This window comes from Helianthus annuus, chromosome 17, assembly GCF_002127325.2.
Source record: "Helianthus annuus cultivar XRQ/B chromosome 17, HanXRQr2.0-SUNRISE, whole genome shotgun sequence".
NCBI classification, from domain to species: domain Eukaryota; kingdom Viridiplantae; phylum Streptophyta; class Magnoliopsida; order Asterales; family Asteraceae; genus Helianthus; species Helianthus annuus.
In genome coordinates this window covers 179,749,107-179,769,900 of record NC_035449.2, presented here as the reverse complement: position 1 = coordinate 179,769,900, position 20,794 = coordinate 179,749,107, and the positions used below count along the sequence as shown (strand labels likewise).

Here is a 20,794-nt window from a genome sequence, read left to right as displayed (position 1 = left end):
CTAATTTCTCTCTCTCGGTATTTATAGGTGTTAGAACATCGTTTCTTTACTAAAACTGAATTTTAGTTTAATGCTTTTCCCTTTAACCATGTCGTTTAATCATATCAGAAATTGACAACAAGAATTATTCTTCTCCGTTATCATTTTACGCGGGAACTCATGACTGGCTCCCATGCTATACATTATCGACCTGCAGGTTCCTTTACTTAGCTTCGTAGGCTATTTTATTAGGTCTTCACCTTTTTTAGGGTGAGACCCTATAGTTTGTTCCGTTGTATTTGTGACCCGAAGGTCATTTTGGTCCCGTAGACCTTTACATTGTTTATAACCTGAAGGTTATGGTGATCTCATGGATCATCTTCTTTTCATATCTTTTTTTTAATGATATAAGTATACATATGGCGTTAAGGCACCCCCTTTTTATGTTTAGAATAAATAAATTTTTGCTTTCAAAAATTTATTTGACCTTGACCGTAGTTTAAAGCTATACTCATTTTCTTTCGGATTATCTTTCCGACTCTATGACTTCTTATGTCACCTTCGCGTTAGTTTATTTTACTCATACCGTTATTTGGTTTATGGCCCTATTTCCTTTCAACCCATTACCGGGTTCGTTATCTTAATGTTTTTAACACCCCGATTTTATTGGTTTGCCTTTTCCTTTCCATATTCTTTTACGACCTATCACATCGGTTCAGTAATATTTCGCACTTTCATTATTCGGGTTGCGATTACTTGGAATATCAAGTATTATACTTTATTCGGCCCGTCCAATATTAAAATAGTTGGACATAACTATCAAAATTTCTGTTTTGCGAAATTTCATCGTCTCTTAGTTATAGCTCTTAATCCGAGTCTTTTGACTTTTAATCTGGGTACCGTCTCTTGGTTTACGCATATATCCGTAGTCCTACCCATCTATCGGTTATTTTACCGAAGTCATTATTAGAGTCATCATTCTGACATGCATTAAAATTTCGTTTTGATTTATTCGGTGGTATTAGCGTAACCTGTCGCCTTTATTTCACCGACTCCTTAATTCTTCCATTTATTTTGTTTGACTTGTTCTGATGGACTTTATTACTTATAATAGTCAAACTTTCATCCTTGTGCCTTAGCATTCTTGTTTGTTAGTTTATAATTTTAATTACCTTGATTCTTATCCCTTCCCTTGGGCTTATTACCTTAATGTAATATGCTCCCATTATCCGGCTTCCGTTTACCTTTATTATCAAGCATTTTGCTTACTTGATTCCGAACACCACCTTTCTGTTGTTAGCGATCCTTAGGTCTATTTCTTTTGCTAATGTTCCGAAGGCCCATTTCTCAAGTCTTATTTGGTAAAACCACTGTCATGGTTATACGGCTTTTGGGGTTTACCCGTTCTTATTCTAACACTTTCATAAAGTTTATTTTACTAGGCTTTTATATAATCACATCCATTACTGCGATCACTGTTCTTCCTCATGAGGGTTCGATTAATAATGTATTACTTGGATGGTTACCCCTACCCAAGTTTCTAAATTTGCATTTATTGATACTTTATTATTCATAATAGCGAATAATACGTATCATTCATTTAACTTCTTTTTCGCGGATATTCTCGGTCCGAGTCTTAATTTCTTATCTTTAACCTTAATCCTATTGCAATAATAACAAAATTAATTCATTTAATTTTATTATTGTTTATCATTGCATTGCATGAAATTTATCCACATCATTGGTTGATGTAAATGACGCTCCTACGCGTTTTATTTAGTTCAGCCAAGTCTATAACCTTGTCTTCGCCATTTATTATTATTGCAATTTCCGAGTTCGAGTGTAATTACACTCCTTCCCAACACAAGGTTTATTCTCTTCATTAATTTCCCGGGTTCGAGTGTACACGCACTCCTTCCCATTGCAATATCTATCGAGATTACTTTTACCTCGATGCTCAACGTACAGTTTCAGCACCTCTTATAAACAATAGAACTTTTATTATTATCTATTTCTCTCTCTCTCTCTCTATATATATATATATATATATATATATACATATATATTTTAGCCTTGGTAATTTCGTTAAAACTAATGTAGGATGTTAAATAAATCGGTATAAAACAAACAATTTACTTGCACTCGCAATAATTAAAAATTCATACTGAAACTTAATCTACAAGAGTATACCTGAAACGACATCCGGTTCAGCTTTAGCCTCCGTGGCTGTTATATAAAACAACTTTGTCCTTGATTTCTGGGCATCAGACCTTGTGTCCGCTGTGTCCTTGGTTCTGAGCCTCTTTGGACAATTAGACTTTTTATGTCTTGGCTTACCGCATGTGCCCTTGTGAATTTTTCCACAAACTCTGCACTGATGTAACACACTTTTTGTAGCCCCCTTCTTGGGAGCTTTATTATACTTGGACTTCTTTACGGATCTTGGATTCATATCCAACACCCTCCTTTCTTCTATTTCTTGTAGTATGCTGTCTTTCAATTCAGCCATCATATCGTTCACCACCGGCACGATTGTGGTTTGTAAGCTATCAATATACTGTGATAGACTATTTTCTAGAGCTTTTCCGACCGTCTCGGAAATCTTAGCTTTCATTTGTTCAGTCAATTGAGATGTCGAATCATCTCCAGTTACTCCAGACATTTCTTTAACTGAAACATCCATCACGATTTATCAATAATTATTTCATTCATTTCCATCTTATTATACGGAAATTTATATTATTCTCACTTAGTCATAAATAATGTGTTATTCTTTTTTTTTTTTGGTTTGGTCAAGTATATATCTTGCCTTACCTTTCTTACTTAGTGCATTTCCCGGGTTCGAGCGTATTTATACACTCCCCCCATCTTTACGCCATCTTGAAACTGAAATGTTTACACTAATTGTTAAACATTTCATCTATGACATATGCGTCATTCATTTTGATCTAGCCAAATTCACCACTTGCTTAAATCATTTATGTTTAATGCACTGTTCCGGGTTTGAGTGTGTAAACACGCACTTCCCGTGCATATCAAATCAAATTTCCTTTTTCTAGTATTCTAGTAAGTCTACTAAAGCAATTAATTCTTACCGGACGATCGATCAAGCTCGAACCGAACACTTTGTTGACAACCTTAAGCTCTGATTACCAACTTGTAACACCCTTAATATTTAGACGGAATTTAACTAAGTATTTATATTAAATAAATACTAATCAGGGTTTACAAAAGAAAAAAACTTTCGTGTTTAAAGACCAAACCTACTTGTTGTAGTACTCAAAACAAACATAAGTTAATGCATAACAAGTTTAAAGTTAATCCTTACTAGTCAGCTAACAACTAGTTTGAAGGATTCAAAACACGATTAACAAAACATTTACAACATGATTAAAGTCAAGACAAGATTTAGTTTAGTGCGGAAGCTTCAAAATACGTGTTCGGTTCCTTACAATGTACTTGATCATCATCCGAGAGGTCCTCATCCATACCTAGGGTCAAACACTAAAAACATTAGTTTGATATTAATATGTTACATATAAACGAATTTCGACATAGAAAATTAACAAATAAAATACAAATTTTCTGGGTTCCACCGTAACTTACGGTGACTACCGTAAGTTACGGTAGACCTTAAGTGTCTCTGGTTCTGCCGTAACACAGGAGCGACTCACCGTAATATTTTGATCTCCACCGTAAATTACGGTGTATACCGTAATTTACGGTGGACACTGGGAATTTACCATTCAACTATTTTGTGGATTTCTCTCAAATCCGAATACCGTTTTAGGCCATTTCTTTTCATGTATGTCTGTAAATTCTTTACGGACATGTTCTTTTCAACTATCGTACCAACAATCGACTCACCGATCATACGGCTAAAAATTTCTATACTACCAATTATTCAACCCATTCTAACTATAAGTGTTTATTTCCAATTTCTTATTCCAAACCTTTAGGTGCCGTTACCCAAGTTCCCGGGCTTGTACATCTTGGTGTGTTTACGTTATTCATAGTTTCATGTTTCCTTGGAACTGAAAGCTCGTTTTTCTCGGAATTCATCATTCCGTTTCAAACGACTCATTTTATTTATCTTTAGTGTTTAACCCGATATCACGGGTTCATAACTTAAATTAACATAACTAATTCATTGGTGTGGTACCATCCATTACCTAGCGAGGTATGAAACTTTCAAGTCTCTACCCACTTGATTCCTTTACAAGCCTCATTTTGACCCGTTTGGCTATCTAGTGAAGACCATCACTTTATTGACAAGCCAAACCTGATTTCAATTCTTTATTTTGACCCGTTTGATGGTCTAGTGAACTTCGCCACTTTAACGACGCATCAAACGCATCCATTCCACTACGACATCATTTATACACTAAAACCAAACATCTTTACATAATGTAACGAGACTAAAGTCACGCACTTGCATAATTCATCAACGTTGGTTTCTAGCCATAATTACCCATTCACGGGCTTGTTAATCTTAGCGTATCACTACCATTCAATGGTTTACGCTTTTGACCCCATTTAACTAGTGATGTTTAAGTCATTTCAAACACTAATAATTCGACCATTATTTAACCCGTTTGGTTTGTCGAGTGAGTTACACCACTTCATTGACGTTCCAACACGGCTATTTTAAACAATATCATCAACAACATATTTATTTAACTATTTTGACCCGTTTGGTTGTCGAGTGAGTTACATCACTTCATTGACATACCAAACATAATCATTTTCACTATATCATTATTAAACATATCTAAGACTAGGTTTATCTACGTAAGTGTAACGAGACGACAAGTCACGTACCTTTAAAGCACCCTCTTCAAACGCGTATCTCCGCCGGCTTGTCCACTTGACGATCCGAATTCCTTACCTAAGGAGTTCAATTCGACCTGTTTAGAACTCTTTTCTTAGCATATATCGCATAATTTGCCGAAACTTACAATTATGCGTTTTAACTCAAATTTCAAGTTTCTAAGCCTTCTTTGAGGCATTTTTACAAACACCTTAAGGGCATAATTCTCAAAGCTTATGATCATGTTCATGGCTTGTTATTAGCCAATATTAGCATCTACTAAGCATGTTCATATCAATTTTCACATTGTCAATATCTGAATTCACTTCCTAGAATTCGAATTATACTTGAAAAACAATCTAATTCTAGTGTTTTACATGCTCCTACAAAACCCACCTATCACCTTCAATGGTGATTATGGTATTCACTAGAATTAAGCAAAATTTCAACAAGTAATTAACTAGGGTTTGTCCCTAGTCACTATTTCTTTCAAAACAACTAACATGCAACATCAATTCTTGAATTTCATGAATTCACTCAAAAATTTGGGTGAAGATTTTGCATTGAAATTACACACCTTATGATCCCTTTTTAGAGGAGATCATAATTTCGTGCTTGGAAATCGATTTGGAACTGAATTTGGTCTTCAATTTGAGCAATTTACATGAAGTAGGGTTTGATGGGGGTTTCTTGGTCGCCCCCTGTGTTTTGTACGAACCAGACACACACTCAAAGTGTGTGTTTGGTATTTTTTTTTGTTTTAGTAATTCAAGTTTCAAACTTGACAACTTTAGCCCCCCATCAATTATTAAGTTAGATTTTCCATGTTATCAACCAAGTTTCTTGTTATAACTAGACTTATGACTAACTAGGTTATTTATTCCTAGCTAGTTTATATTTGTTTATTTTATACTTTATAATTTCAATATAAAGTATTATATTTTCGGGATGTTACAATATCTAAAGGTGTTGATCGTGTTAAGTTTGCAGTTACCAAGGCTGATGACCAACCAACTAACACCCCAATCCAACCAACTCCTCCGGTAAATGAAATAAATTTTTTTGTTGATGCCCGCTTTATATGCCCACATGAGGCGGCTTGGAGGATACTTAGGTTTCCTATACATAGCAGAAATCCATCCGTGCAAATTCTGGCCGTGCACCTAGAAGACATGCAAAATGTCACATTTCGAGAAACCATGCGCTTACATACCATTTGTAAGCAACCCTGCATTTGGGAAAACAACCTTAACAGAATGGTTACGTAATAACCAGACAGAATCCGACGGCCGTGATCTTCGTTGTATTGATTATGTTTCAAGATATTGGTGGCATTTATCAGCTAAAGCTTGGATTCGCAGATTATCAAGTAAGACGCCAGCGATAGGTAGACTCATATATATACATCTAACATGTGGCGAACTGTTTTATCTAAGGATGTTATTATGTCATCAAAGGGGTTGCAGGTCTTTTGCTGAAATACGTACTGTTTCTGGTGTCACACACATGACTTACCGCGCAGCGTGTGAAAGCATGGGTCTTGTAGGTGATGATAGGGAATGGGAAATGGCATTCGTAGAGGCGTCAAATTGGGCAACATCTGCTGAAATGAGATCTCTATTCAGCCATATGCTTCTTGTTTGTAACATAGCAAGACCTGCAGTTCTATGGGAAGGGCATTGGAGAAAAATGTCAGATGATATACTCCTAAATCAGAATAGAAGCACAAATCAACTCAATAGATGTATCAATGACTTCGACTTGCAACAATATGTTTTGTCCGAAATTGAGCAATTGCTTAATTCGAGCACACCATCTGCGTCTCTTTCAAATTATTGCCTTCCTATGCCGTGTACTGCTCTCCTTGCTTCGATGAAAAACCGTTTGTTAATGGAAGAGAAATGTTATGACATGGATGCCTTGAATGCACAACATTCTCAATTGCACTCATTGTTAAATGCTGATCAGCTCCAAGTTTATGATATTGTCATGAATTCATATGAAAGAAAGTCTCAGAAATTATTGTTTGTCTATGGTCATGGTGGTACAGGTAAAACATTCTTATGGAAAACAATAATTTCAGCGTTTAGATCTGTAGGTAGAATCGTTTTAGCGGTTGCGGCATCAGGAATTGCTTCACTTCTATTACCATCTGGTTGAACCACTCACTCATGCTTCAAGATACCAATAGAACTGACAGATCAATCAGTTTGTGATATAAAAAAAACACTCAGCTATGTGAGCTTCTCAAGGAAACATCTTTGATAATTTGGGATGAAGCACCAATGAGTGACCGCAGATGTTTTGAATCTTTAGACAGGACACTGAGAGATGTTCTAGGGGAAACAATGAAGCTATTTGGGGGCAAATCTATACTACTTGGTGGAGATTTCAGACAAACACTTCCGGTGAAACCAAAAGCATCGCGTTCCGAGATTATAGACTCTACGTTGCCTAGATCATATTTATGGGACAACTTTACAGTTTGCAGGTTGAACGAGAACATGCGAGTAGCGACAAGTACACAAAATTCACAAGACACACAAGTTATTTCGCATTTTGCCTCATGGTTGCTAAGTGTGGGAGATGGTGTGGTCGGTCAACCAGATGTCGATGACCCTTGCAACGCACACATCATTCAAATTCTGCCAAAATTTCTAATACATCCAGAACACAATGGGCTTGATTCTTTAATTCGCTTCATCTATGACGACACCGTTTTTACCAACCCATCGGCGGAAAACCTATCTGACAGAGCAATCGTTTGTCCAAGGAACGACACAGCTGAACAAATCAATGAATTGGTACTTAAACTGACACCCGGAGAATGTACATCATATATTAGTGTTGACCCAATGATCCCACATGCACAAAATAGAGGTGACATAGACATTTTGTATCCTCAGGAATATTTAAATCAGCTAAATTTCAACGGACTTCCACCACATAAGCTTAATCTAAAGGTAAATACTCCAGTTATTTTACTACGTAATATAAATCAAACTTCTGGCTTATGTAATGGCACCAGACTTTTGATATCCCAACTGTTGCCAAGAATAATCGAAGCACACGTAATCACCGGAACAACTGTTGGTCATCGTGTATATATACCTAAAATTAACTTTGTTCATAATAGCATAGACTTACCTTTTGTGTTTATAAGACGTCAATTTCCAGTAAAAACATGCTATGCAATGACCATAAATAAAAGCCAAGGACAATCTTTAAAAAAAATTGGAGTTTATCTACCAGAACCTGTTTTTACACACGGTCAACTGTATGTCGCCCTTTCACGAGCAACCTCACCTGACTCGCTAAAGGTCCTCATCGAGCCCACTGAAGATGGCCGAACAAACCAAACCAAAAATATAGTTTTCTCTGATTTCATGAATGAAGTCAACAACAGTGAGGTTACTATACAACTCAATATCACTATAGTACTTTTGTTGTTAATATGATCATTCATGATGAAATTATAGATGATTTTACCTTGAATCTTGATTTTACCTTTTAATGTTTCACCATTAACTTCGGATTTTTTTGTTATTTATAGCTTTTGTTAAAAATATACTGCTAGCAACATACATTCTAACACGTGATGTTTAATGAACAGGTCAGAAATATTGTCACTTGAGCAATCAAACCCATGAAAATGCTTTAGTACGTGCACAAAAGCTTTTGAAAAAATAAATGCTACAGAGGATGATATGTTGAAGAATGGCATTTAACACAAACAAGAATTACGACCCGCCGCAATGCGGCGGGGATTCTTTAGTTATAACTAAGTCGATTTACGACGCGCATGTTATGTTGAACCTTTCAAACGGGAAAAAATAGACGATGTAAAAACGTTCACCCACACATGTACGTTGCGTCGTGTTAACTCGCAAAATTTAGAACGAAACATAAAAACGTTAAACCAAAGACGCACGTTTCGATGTGTTTAGTCACAAAATTTTTGAACGAAGCATAAAGCGAAAAAATTTGCGGAAAATAAAAATTATAAAGGACCAAAGTTGAAAGTAAAAAAAGTTGTGAGGATAGATTGCAAAAGATAAAAAGTTTTATGTTAAAAGTAAAAAACAGATAGTTTTGCGTTAAAGGTAATTTATGAAATACATTTGAGTGAAAAGTTAAAAAATCATTTTTTTAAAAAACCCTCAAAGCCAAGGTTACGACAATCATATGCATAACCATATGAAATACATTTGAGTGAAAAGTTAAAAAATCATTTTTTTTTTAAAAACCCTCAAAGCCAAGGTTACAACAACCATATGGATAACCATTTTTTCTTTGGAAAACTCTCAAAGACAAGATTACAACAAATAAGTAAAAAAAATCAAAGTGGTTAAATCGCAAAAGATGGAAACTTTTGAATTAGAAGTGAAAAATCAAATTAATCAAAGGGGTTAAATTGTATAAGATGAAAACTTTTGAATTAGAAGTGAAAAATAAAATTAATCAAAGGGGTTAAATTAACAAAGATTAAAACTATAAACTTAAATTGTCAAAGATTAAAACTTTAAGGTTAAAAATGAAACAAAGATTAAAACTTTAAATTTAAATTGTGAAAGATTAAAACCTTAGGGTTAAAAAGGAAAATTTCAATTTTTTTTGAAAATCTCCCAAAGCCAATTGTACAACCTTGATATGCATAAGTTTGTTGCTTCTTTATAAGGTTATAATATGCAACAGTAAAAAACCTGGTAAGTTCTCTTTTAGCACACATCCTACGATACTTCTCTCTTACAAAAACAAGTTATTAGATGATTAGGTTTGGTCTGCTCCATTTCGCATTTTTTGGTACCGGCTTTACTAGAGTTGTTTTGACACACTGGATGATGACATACAACGGGTGTCAAAGGTACTAAAAGAGGAAGCTTTTCATAATTAACATTAATAAAAGATACAATCTCGGGTAATTGTTCTGTCACCACACATGCAGGTCAACAAGTCAATGTACAATAGCTTTTTGCAACAAAGAGAGGCGTAAATAGAAATGGAAGCAATTCTATTTACAAAAGGTATTTGTGGAGAATGAGAACCGACCCATTTTGACCTGTTTCGACTTATTGTTTTTGTTACCAAATATGCAGGTAAACAAGCCATTGTCCAGTCGCTCTTTGCAACAAAAAAAAGGCGAGAATCCAAATACCAGCTTCATTATAGTTGTTTCAACAAGTTGGGTGATGACATACAACGGGTATGAAAGAAAGCTTTTCATGACCTTGAAATTCTATCACACTAACAAGCCCTCGCTAACACGCCACTTATTTACAGTTATTGAATTATGCATTACCTTCATGGGTTTAGGTTTTTTGACAATTTTAGAAGAATATACACATAAAAGTGGACGTATTGTGGGAAAGGGTTGTGCAACTTTGCTTCTGGTAAGTTTCCACTTATTTTTCCTAGACTGTTTACAAAACTGATTTCCTTTACTGTTATATAATAGAAGATACAGCTTCGAGTTACAATTTCTGCCACCACATATGCAGGAAACAACTCATTACACGGTCGCTTTTTGCAACAAAGAGAAGCAAATCCAAGTCCTAGCAGTTTATAGTCTTGTGACAGGGTAATGTCGAAAGTAGGCAAAAACCCAAATGTACACCACAAACAAAACCATGCTCACATCGATATAATGAATAAAAAAATTTTAGTTGTCAAACTTATGACGACACGTCCCGCTTCAAACCCGCCGCGTAGCGCGGGCAACAACACTAGTTTTTTTTTTTGTATAGCAACATAGATGTATTTACTAAATATACTATTTAAATATATATATAGTTATTTTTATTAATTTTCGGGCCCCTAGGAAGATTGGGCCCTGGGTCGTCGCCCATCTAGCACCTCCCTTGGGCCGGCTCTGATATAGAATATAAAATTAACAATAAAATATTATTTAATTGAATATAAATAAATATATGATACAATGAAACCAACATTAATCAATAAATTATACAACAAACTTTATAAACATCTCACTCTTTTTTTTACAAATTTGATTTTAATAATCTTACATTTTCTCAATTGGTTAGTAATAATCCTAACCGAAAATATTCTTACTAACAGTCCCTATTTTCTAACTTTTTTTTTATCATTGGACATTCGTTAAAAAACTTAACCCAATTAGTTTTTTTCGCTAACGTAGATAGCTTTCTTGTTGACATAGCTAGTTTTTCACTAATGTAGATGCTAGCATAGACATATGAGAGGTGGAAAAAAATATTTTATTTTGTTTTTTTCGACGTGGACATAAAAAATTATTTTTCACCTCATATGTCCATGTCATCAAACAACTAGTTTTTTTAATGGGAGTCATTTTAAAAAGAGTTAATTGTCATTTTCGTCCCTATGAGTTGGTGAAAAATGACACTTCAGTAAAAAAAAATCACGTCAGTTCCGTCGTCAACATTTTTAAAAGGTGTCACTTCAGTCCAAAAAGATAACGACTTACATCAATTCCGGAGTTTTTTCTCATATTGGTGTTGGTGGATAAAATATTTACTAAAATGGTGTTGTTGCAAAAGTATTTACCAAAATAGTGTTTTTGAATATTTATTTGTTTATCACTCCTAACCTCATTGGATAATTCAAATTCTTTGAATAACTATAAATTTAATCATGGTATTATGTCTCTTATCTAACTTAATTTCTTTAAGAATCTTAAAAAAAACCTAGTTTTTTTTTTATATAAATCAAGTTCAGATTTTTTAGTCACTCATTTGTTGTTAACTTTTTTTATAAATCAAGTTTCAAGGTCTGAGTTACACGATATTTATTCCCTCTATTAAAATAAGATAAATAAAATTTACTATTTAAGGTAAATAAAAATGCTTTTCTTTATTTTTTTACAATGTAATAGTTAATTAATATTTTTTATCAAGTTTGTGTGTTAACTATCCCACTAATATGGATGTGGATACCTGTAATGTCGTACCTTGACAAAAAATAATGCAACAAAATTAATAGGCTGTATAGAAGAAAAAAAACACGAATAATATGCTGAAAACGAATTTTTTAATTGTTTTTACGCAAGTCATATCAACCAGAGTTCTTATATAATAATATTTAGTTTTTTTTATTAATTATATAATTATGATGGTATAAGTGTGTATAAATAAAGTTCTTGGATCACACGAAGGTTTTTTTTAGATAAATAGGTTTGATAAAAAAAAATAAGCTTTTTTAAGATTAAAAAAATAAGTTAAGTGAAAGACACAATACCATGATTAAATTAATAGGTATTCAAATTATTAGAATTATCCAATGAGTTTAGGAATGAGAAACAAAAGAATCTATTAAAAATACTATTTTGATAAGTACTTTTCCACCAACACCATTTTGATAAATAATTTACCCACCAACACTGTTACGGGAAAAAACTCATCGATTCTGTCCTCAACGTTTTTAACGGTGCCTTATGTTTTATCCATTCCGTAGTACCATAGTACCATACCGTGTGTCAATTCCCATTCCTGTCCTCCATACCCATTCCCATTCCCAATCAAAATCCCAAACACCCTGATATCACCTACCAACATTTATCGACCGCCATTGCAAGTCAGACTTGGACTCTAAACTCTCACCTACAAAACCTTACTCTCCTCCAGATCCCGATCTCATCTTCTCTAACATGGAGTTCGAATCAACCACCAGCACCATTGCCGAACAACACAACAACGATCACGGATGGCAGAAGGTCACATACGCCAAGAAAAAACGCAAAAATCCGGTGCCGTTGAACTCCGTTTCCAACGGATCCGTAATCTCCAACAATAATAACAATAATGATAATGTATTCAGTGTTATTGAGAAGAAATCGGAAGAACGACGGAAGGTTATCGAAGCTCAGAGATCATCCTCAGCGGTTTATGATGATGATTCGCAGGTTAGATCGTCGAAGACGAAGAAGAACTATTCGGATTATGAGGATAGTGATGAGGAAGTTGTTGAGAATAGGTTAGATGTGAATAATGATGTGGAGAAGAAGAAGAAGATGAAGAAGGTGAAGAAACCTAAGGTTACGATGGCGGAAGCGGTTGCGAAGATTGATGTGGATGAATTGGCGAGTTTTCTGGTGGATATTACGGTGAGTTTGGAGATAATGTTTTAAGTATTTCATGATTTGATGTGATTAGTTATGATTTGTTTGAAGCATTTGCAGAATTTACAGGTCTAGGTTTAGATTATTGTTGATATAGTTAGATGTGACGGTTAGTGAATTGCATAGATTATGTTTTTATGATTTGTTGAAGTTTTATGAAGAATTTATAGCTCTAGGATGAAGTTATTGTTGATATTGATAGATGTGACCGTGAGTGAATAGCTTAGATGTTGTTTTCACAATTCAATTTAATGATATACTGTAACTTGTTCTAGTGTTAGGTTCAAATTTGTTGAAATTTTCAGATTATATAGCTCTAGGATGAATTTTTTGTTGATGTGATGTGATTAGTTATGATTTGTTTGAAGCATTTGTAGAATTTACAGGTCTAGGTTTAAGATTATTGTCGATATAGTTAGATTGTGACGGTTAGTGAATTGCATAGATTATGTTTTTATGATTTGTTGAAGTTTGATGAAGAATTTATAGCTCTAGGATGAAGTTATTGTTGATATTGATAGATGTGACCGTGAGTGAATAGCTTAGATGTTGTTTTTCACAATTCAATTTAATGATATAATGTAACTTGTTCTAGTGTTAGGTTTAAATTTGTTGAAACATTCAGATTATATAGCTCTAGGATGAAATTTTGTTGATGTGGTTGTAGATTATTATTGTTGATATTGTTGGATGTTCATGTGACTGAGTGAATTGCTTCGATGTTGTTTCTACAATTCAGTTCGTTGTTACTATGCTATTTCATTGTTAGTTATGATTTGTTGAAAATTTTAAGAATTCATAGCTCTAGGATGAAGTTAATGTTGATTTTGTTGTGGATTGTTGTTGATATTGTTGGATGTGACTGAGTGAATTGCTTAGATTATGTTTTTATAATTTAATGCTCCGATGTGATAGTTTTCGTTATTAGTTAAACTTTGTTGAAATATTTGCAGAACTTATAGCTGTAGGATGAAATTATTGTTGGATGTGAGTATGTGACTGTGAGTAATTGCTTAGATGTTTCTACAATTCAATTCAATGATATGTTATTAGTTGAAATTTTATAGAATTTATAGCTGTAGGATGAAGTTTTTGTTGATATTGTTGAACGTGACAGTGAGTGACCTGCTTAGATGTTGTTTTCACAATTTAATTCAGTGACATGCTATGTTTTATTTTATTGTTAGGTTCAAATATGTTGAAATTTTTTCACAAATTATAGCTGTAGGATGAAATTATTGTTGATATAGATGGTTGTGATGGTGAGTGAATTGCTTAGATGGTGTTTCTACGATTCAATTCAATGCGGGGGGGAGGGGGGGGGGATATTCCACGGTCCTCCCAACCGCCGAGGTGATCCCACCTCGCAGACCGCCACCCAGTAAGCCTGAGTCTGGGGGTAAATCCGCTACCGTAGGGGCATTGGGAACGAGCAAGACTCGAACCCGCCACCTCCGGGTTAGAATGCGGGCTGGTGGCCATTGGGCTGACACCCAATGGTTAATTCAATTCAATGCTCTGCTATGATTTATTTCATCATCAGTTAAAATTTGTTAAAACATTTTCAGAATTTACAGCTCTAGGATAGATATATTGTTGATATTGTTGCCTGTGAGGGCGAGTGAATTGCTCAGAGGTTTCTACAATTCAGTTCAATGATATGAGGTGATTTGTTTAGTTATTAAGTTTAAATTTGTTGAGATATTTGCCAAGTTTATAGCTCTAGGATGGAGTCATTGTTGATTGTTGGATGTGACGATGAGTGAATTGCTTAGACGTTTCTACAATTCAGTTCAATGATATGCTATGATTTATTTCATTATTAGTTGAAATTTGTTCGGAGTTTATAGCTCTAGGATGAAATTATTGTTGATGTGGTTGTAGATTATTGTTGATATTGTTGGATGTGACAGTGAGTGAATTTCTTAGATGTTGTTTTCGCAATTTAATTCATTTTTCTGCTATGATTTACTTCATTAATAGTTATGATTTGTTGAAATTTGTTCGGAGTTTATAGCTGTAGGATGAAATTATTGTTGATGTGGTTGTGTAGATTATTGATGGATGTGACTGAGTGAATTGCTTAGATGTTTTTATAATTCAATGATCTGATGTGATTTGTTTAAATATTAGTTATTATTTGTTGAAAATTTTTCAGAGTTTAAAGCTCGAGGATGAAATTATTGTTGATCTTGTTGTAGATTAATGTTGATATTGTTGGATGTGACAGTGATTATTTGTTGAAAATTTTTCTGAGTTTAAAGCTCTAGGATGAAATTATTGTTGATCTTGTTGTTGATTAATGTTGATATTTTTGGATGTGACAGTGAGTGAATTGCGGGGATTTATTTCATTATTAATTGAAATTTGTTGAAACTTTTTAAATATTTATAGCTCTAGAACAAAATTATAGTTGATATTTCTAGATGTGACCGTGAGTGAATTGCTTAGATGTTGTTTTCACAATTCAGTTTAATGATATGGTATAATTAATTTAGTGTTAGGTTCAAATTTGTTGAGGTTTTTTTTTTTTTTTTTCAGTATATAGCTCTCAGATGAAATTATTGTTAATGTGGTTGTAGATTATTGTTGATATTGTTGGATGTGACTGAGTGAATTGCTTAGATGTTTTTATATTCAATGATCTGATGTGATTTGTTGATTTTTTTTTTCATAATTTATAGCTCTAGGATGAAGTTATTGTTGATGTGGTTGTAGATTTACTGATTTAGATTATTGTTGATATTGTTAGATGTGACAGTGAGTGAATTGCTTGGATGTTTCTACAATTCAATTCAATGCTATGCTATGATTTATTTCGTTATTGATTGAAATTCGTTGAAACTTGTTGGATATTGTTAGATGCGACCGTGAGTGAATTGCTTAGAGGTTTTTACAAATCAGTTCAATGCTGTGCTATGATTTATTTCATTATTCGGTTATATTTTGTTAAACATTATTCAAATTTATAGCTGTTGGATATAGATTATGCTTACAGCTTCATTATCATCTTACAAGATATGCAACTGAATCAGAAGAGAAGCTTATTAGTTTTAGTTTCGAGAACCTTTTAAGTTTGATTCAATTATGCAACTTGAAATACTAGAAATTAATATTTATAACACATGTATACGTGTTTGCAGACTTCATTTGAGGACCAACAAGATATACAGTTGATGCGATTTGCTGACTATTTTGGTCGTGCATTCGCTAGTGTGACTGCTTCACAATTTCCTTGGGTGAAGTTGTTCAGAGAATCTCCTGTTGCAAAGGTCGCTGATGTAAGTCCTCTTCTTGAATCTGTGCATATAAATTAAAAAAAAACATAATAGAATTTAAACTTATGCTGCCAAGTCATTGTGCATTTGTGCCTATGATTGTGGCTTTTACTAATATATATGATGATACCGACATACCGTGATAAAAAGAGTTCAAAAACTAAACTATTCAAACTGTTTCTTGTAAGTGCAGAATCCTGTGTCACATATTCCTGAAGCTGTTTACAAGACATCAGTTGACTGGATCAACAAACGATCTATGGAAGCCCTTGGTTCTTTTTTCCTTTGGTCTTTAGACAACATTCTTGCTGACCTGGCAAGCCAATTAGGCGGTGCAAAGGGATCGAAGAAAGGGGCCCAAAAAACATCCTCAAAATCTCAAGTAAGATCAGGGAAATCTCTTGATGTTTCTTTATCAACTTAACTAGATTCCTCTCCCCCCCCCCCCCCCCCCCCCCCTTGCATTGCGTTGGGGGCGTAAAACCATGACAAAGAGCACCAATGCCCCACCACCGCCAACAACCACCACACTGAAGTTCCGGCGTGTTAATGCAAAGAAATTAGACCGAAACGTAAAACATAGAAAATAATCACTAAGTCGATTTAGGACCCCTCACATTGTGACGAACCTGTCAAACGGGGAAAAATAGACGACGTAAAAACGTTTAACCAAACACATGTTGCGCCATGTTAACTCGCAAAATTTAGAACGATTGTAAAACAAAACATAAAATCGTTGAAATTTACGAGATATGAAAAGTATAGGGGACCATAGTTGAAAGTAAAAAAATTGCGAGGTTAAACCGGAAAAGATGAAAATTTTTGGGTTAAGTAAAAATCAAGTAGTTTTGGTTAAAAGTGTAATATCAATTTTATTTGTAACCCCCCCCCCCCCCCAAGCATGGGGTACAACATCTCTATGCACCAAAATGTTGCTAATTTATAGTATGTAGATATTTACAACATGCAGTAAGATTTAACTTGTTTTCATTCCTGTAAATTCTTAACAGGTGGGTCTGTTTGTAGTATTAGCAATGGTGTTACGCAGAAAACCTGATGTGCTAGTTACCGCATTACCTACTTTAAATGAAACACTAAAGCATCTAGGACAAGACAAGCTTCCGGTGATTGTGTGGATGGTAACACAAGTGAGTTAACTCAACAACATTGATTGTTCATGAGCAACACATTTTTATTTCTGATTTCATAATGTAATAATATAAAGTTTAAATATGCAGGCATCACAAGGGGACCTTGCTGTCGGGTTATACTTGTGGTCACATTTGATATTGCCAATAGTTGGGACCAAACTGGGCTCCAATCCACAAACTCGGGATCTAATATTACAATTAGTGGAAAGGTTTTTACCTTTTAGTTGACTTTATTTTTCTAACATCCATTATAAATGTGGTAAAATAGACGGGTTGGGTAACATACTAATGGGTCATAATGGGTTTGGGTCAAATAATCGTTATGTGCGAGTCAAAAGTCAAAACACGTCGGGCCGGTATCCAGTGATTTTTTGGCATTTCAAGTGTAACAAGATATTTAAATTTGGAGTAAAATGTCATTTTCGTCCCTGAGGTTTGGCCAGTTTTGCGACTTTCGTCCAAATGTTTGTTTTTTCGCATCTGGATCCAAAAGGTTTGAAATCTTGCCGTTTTCATCCGGCTTGTTAACTCCATCCATTTTTCTCTTCGTTAAGTCAGGGGTATTTCCGTCTTTTAACCTACTTTATTTTGTTTTGAAAACTTGTACATTATCCTAAATGCTTGTACATAAAGTGAAAAACACCTTCGACCAATATTTTCAAGTAGATAGGATTAATTTCTGAAATTTACAGGTTTTGGTCAAGAATCTGGCCGGAATCGCTAGACTGCCACCAATTTTTGGCCAATTAGGACTGGATTTGACCACTGTTGACAGCCTACTGATTAATTGGCCGATTAGATAAAAAATTACTTGGTGAACCTCCGACTAGCGATTAATCGACGACTAATCCGAGGCTAGTCGGGATTTTTACAACCATGTTTCCATGTAAATGTGTTGAAATTGGCACATCTAATCCGCTAGTTTCCCCTGAGACTTTGAAACATGTGACATATTGTTTTACTTGTTGTGTTCGTAGGATTCTCTCTGCTCCAAAGGCTGAAACTATATTAGTAAATGGTGCTGTTCGTAAGGGTGAGCGTTTATTGCCACCATCAGCACTTGACTTGTTATTGAGAGTCACCTTCCCTTCATCATCAGCTCGGGTCAAGGTGAGACTTCTGTAGGGTAAAATGGTCATTTACTTACATTCAGAGTGTTCATTTAGTAGAAAAGTCGCAAAAAGGGTAAAATGACCATTTACTATTGGCACTTGAACTGCTATTGTGTGCCACCATATCTTCAGTAGTAATTCCTGTAAAAGGGTAAAATGGGCATTTACTATTGTTCAGACTGTTTATTCGGCTTATAAATCAAATGTCAAATGAAATCTTTGGCTAAACGATAAAAAAACACACAAACAATAACCACAAAAGGGGCTCATTTTAGCGTAGATAGGACTGCTCATTATAGCAAAGCTGCAAAGGGTAAATGGTGCATTTTAGCACCACCTCACTCACTATTCACAAGCATGAACTTTTTTTATACATATAATGAAACAAGATAACACACTTGGATGACCTTATTGAAAAAGGTTGAATACTCGGGTGGCCTCTACATGCGTTATCCCGTTATCTTGAAAAAATGGACAAAAAAAGAAAAAAAAGTGTTTTTGGGTAAACCCATATCGGTAGTGATAATATTATTTAGCTTCTGGTTGGTGTTGTATAGGCAACCGAAAGGTTTGAAGCGGTGTATCCTACACTCAAGAAGGTGGCTCTTGCTGGTTCCCCTGGAAGCAAAGCCATGAAACAAGTCTCTCAACAAATTATGACTGTTTCGTTAAAAGCTTCCGGAGAAGGTACTTTATTAAAATATATAAATTTCTAATTTTAAAGAATATATGTATATATTAAAACGTAATTTGTTGATTATTGTTCTTTGGAAATGTTAGGCGTTCCTGAGCTATCCCATGAAGCATCAAGCATTTTTATCTGGTGCTTGACTCAAAACCCTGATTGCTGCAAGCAATGGGTAAGTTTCGATTCTTTTTTTTTTAAATCTAGACATTGGTATTTATATTTGAGCAATTTTCGATCACTTGTGGGTTCGTTATACATTGGGTCTAATCGGTTTATACGAATCAAAATGGGCCACTCTTGTAAAACTTGATAATTTGAAACTAGGGGTGTGCACGGTTCGGTTCAGTTTTAAGGCAACACCGAACCAAAATGTTCGGTTTTTCGGTTTTGGCAATGGTTCGGTTCGGTTTTTTAGAATAAAATTACGCAAGATTCAAAAATATAAAGTATAATCCAAGATTGAAGAATCTTTCTTGGGTGTTTACATTTATGTTAATATATTTAACCTTTTGAATTAACATTGTTCACATAAACCTAACCTTCTAATCTATATTTATGTGTCTCCAAAGTTTTTATTAAGACATTTTCTTTTATAATACTTCAAAAATCATTTGTGTGGTTTGGTTTTTTCGGTTTGGTTAAATCAGTTTTTCGGTTTCCATTTGGTTATTTCGGTTTTCCGCTCAACAATAGTGTTTGTAACCACCACTTAGCTGGTGAACCTATTTTGATGACATTTTTAAAGCGACCCATATCAACCCGGCACAGTTTTGGTTAGAACCTGTTTTGACCCAAACCAAATTAAACTTTTTTAAACGGCCCAGTTGACCGGACCCGACTCACATGTTTTACATTTTCATTAAAAATGACTATTTCGTTTGTGTTGGATTATATCTATAACTAAATATCATTCGTTCTTAAATATAAATACGTGCAGGATAATTTCTATTTAGATAATCTAAAAGCAAGCATCGTTATTTTGAGAAGGCTCAACGAACAATGGAAGGAGCTCTCTCTTAACCCTCCTTCTCTCGAGGCCCTAACCGCAACTCTCATGAGTTTAAAGCGAAAGGTATCATGTCGAAGCGGGTCGGGTCGACCCGGAAACACTTTTGTCCGTTTTCCCCAAGTTATATGATTTTTATTTATTTATTTTTTAGAACGAAAAGGCGATGACCGATGGAGATAACTCTGGCGATCAAGCGCTCTACAAGGAAGCTGATAAACACTGTAAGGTGTTATTGAAACGGTTATCACGCGGGTCAGGGTGCTTGAAAGCTACGATGTTCCTCGTTGTGGCCCTTGGTGTGGGGGCCGCATTTCTGCCGCTAACCTCCTTGGAGCCGTTGGATTGGAACAAATTGTTTGATGTTTTAAACACCAAACAGTTCCATTAAGAATTTAAGATTGATGATGATGAAGGACTAACATACACAGTGTCTGCTAAGCAGGAAAGGTTAAAATTGCGTTTTAATAAAAAAAAGAATGAGAGCTAATAGTTTTACCATTATGCCCTTAGAAATGATGATGTCATATTGGTTTTAATTTTATTTTATTAAGGTAACGGGATTTTAAATTTTATGATATTTGGGACTTTTTTGTCATTTATATCTTTCTATTGTTTATTTGAGTATGCGAGCCAAGCTCAAGCTTGACCCATTTTACA

General features: G+C 34.6%; 2 protein-coding genes and 2 long non-coding RNA genes across 4 annotated transcripts; 3 read left to right on the top strand and 1 right to left on the bottom strand.

Moving 5' to 3' along the window:
• Nucleotides 1–3,266: 3,266 nt before the first annotated feature.
• LOC110923120 lies at nt 3,267–5,508 on the bottom strand. Its single transcript, XR_002583755.2, has 3 exons — nt 5,367–5,508; nt 4,801–4,867; nt 3,267–3,470 (listed from the first exon to the last, which is right to left on the bottom strand). It is a non-coding gene; the product is annotated as an uncharacterized LOC110923120 (long non-coding RNA).
• Nucleotides 5,509–7,074: 1,566 nt separating this feature from the next.
• On the top strand, nt 7,075–8,366 carry LOC110925304. Its single transcript, XM_022169260.1, has 2 exons — nt 7,075–7,752; nt 8,343–8,366. Exons 1-2 carry the CDS (start codon nt 7,075–7,077, stop codon nt 8,364–8,366), a joined length of 702 nt encoding a protein of 233 aa, XP_022024952.1.
• A 1,128-nt stretch (nt 8,367–9,494) lies between these two features.
• Nucleotides 9,495–10,177, top strand: LOC110921863. The gene is made up of 3 exons (XR_002582701.2): nt 9,495–9,653; nt 9,735–9,813; nt 9,886–10,177. It is a non-coding gene; the product is annotated as an uncharacterized LOC110921863 (long non-coding RNA).
• A 2,061-nt stretch (nt 10,178–12,238) lies between these two features.
• LOC110926315 lies at nt 12,239–20,736 on the top strand. Its single transcript, XM_022170063.2, has 10 exons — nt 12,239–12,884; nt 16,043–16,180; nt 16,371–16,559; nt 17,188–17,325; nt 17,416–17,537; nt 18,306–18,438; nt 18,998–19,127; nt 19,221–19,300; nt 20,066–20,200; nt 20,289–20,736. The coding sequence occupies exons 1-10, from the start codon at nt 12,429–12,431 to the stop codon at nt 20,523–20,525; spliced, it is 1,758 nt and encodes a 585-aa protein (XP_022025755.1). The 5' UTR covers nt 12,239–12,428; the 3' UTR covers nt 20,526–20,736.
• The last annotated feature ends 58 nt before the right edge of the window (nt 20,737–20,794 follow it).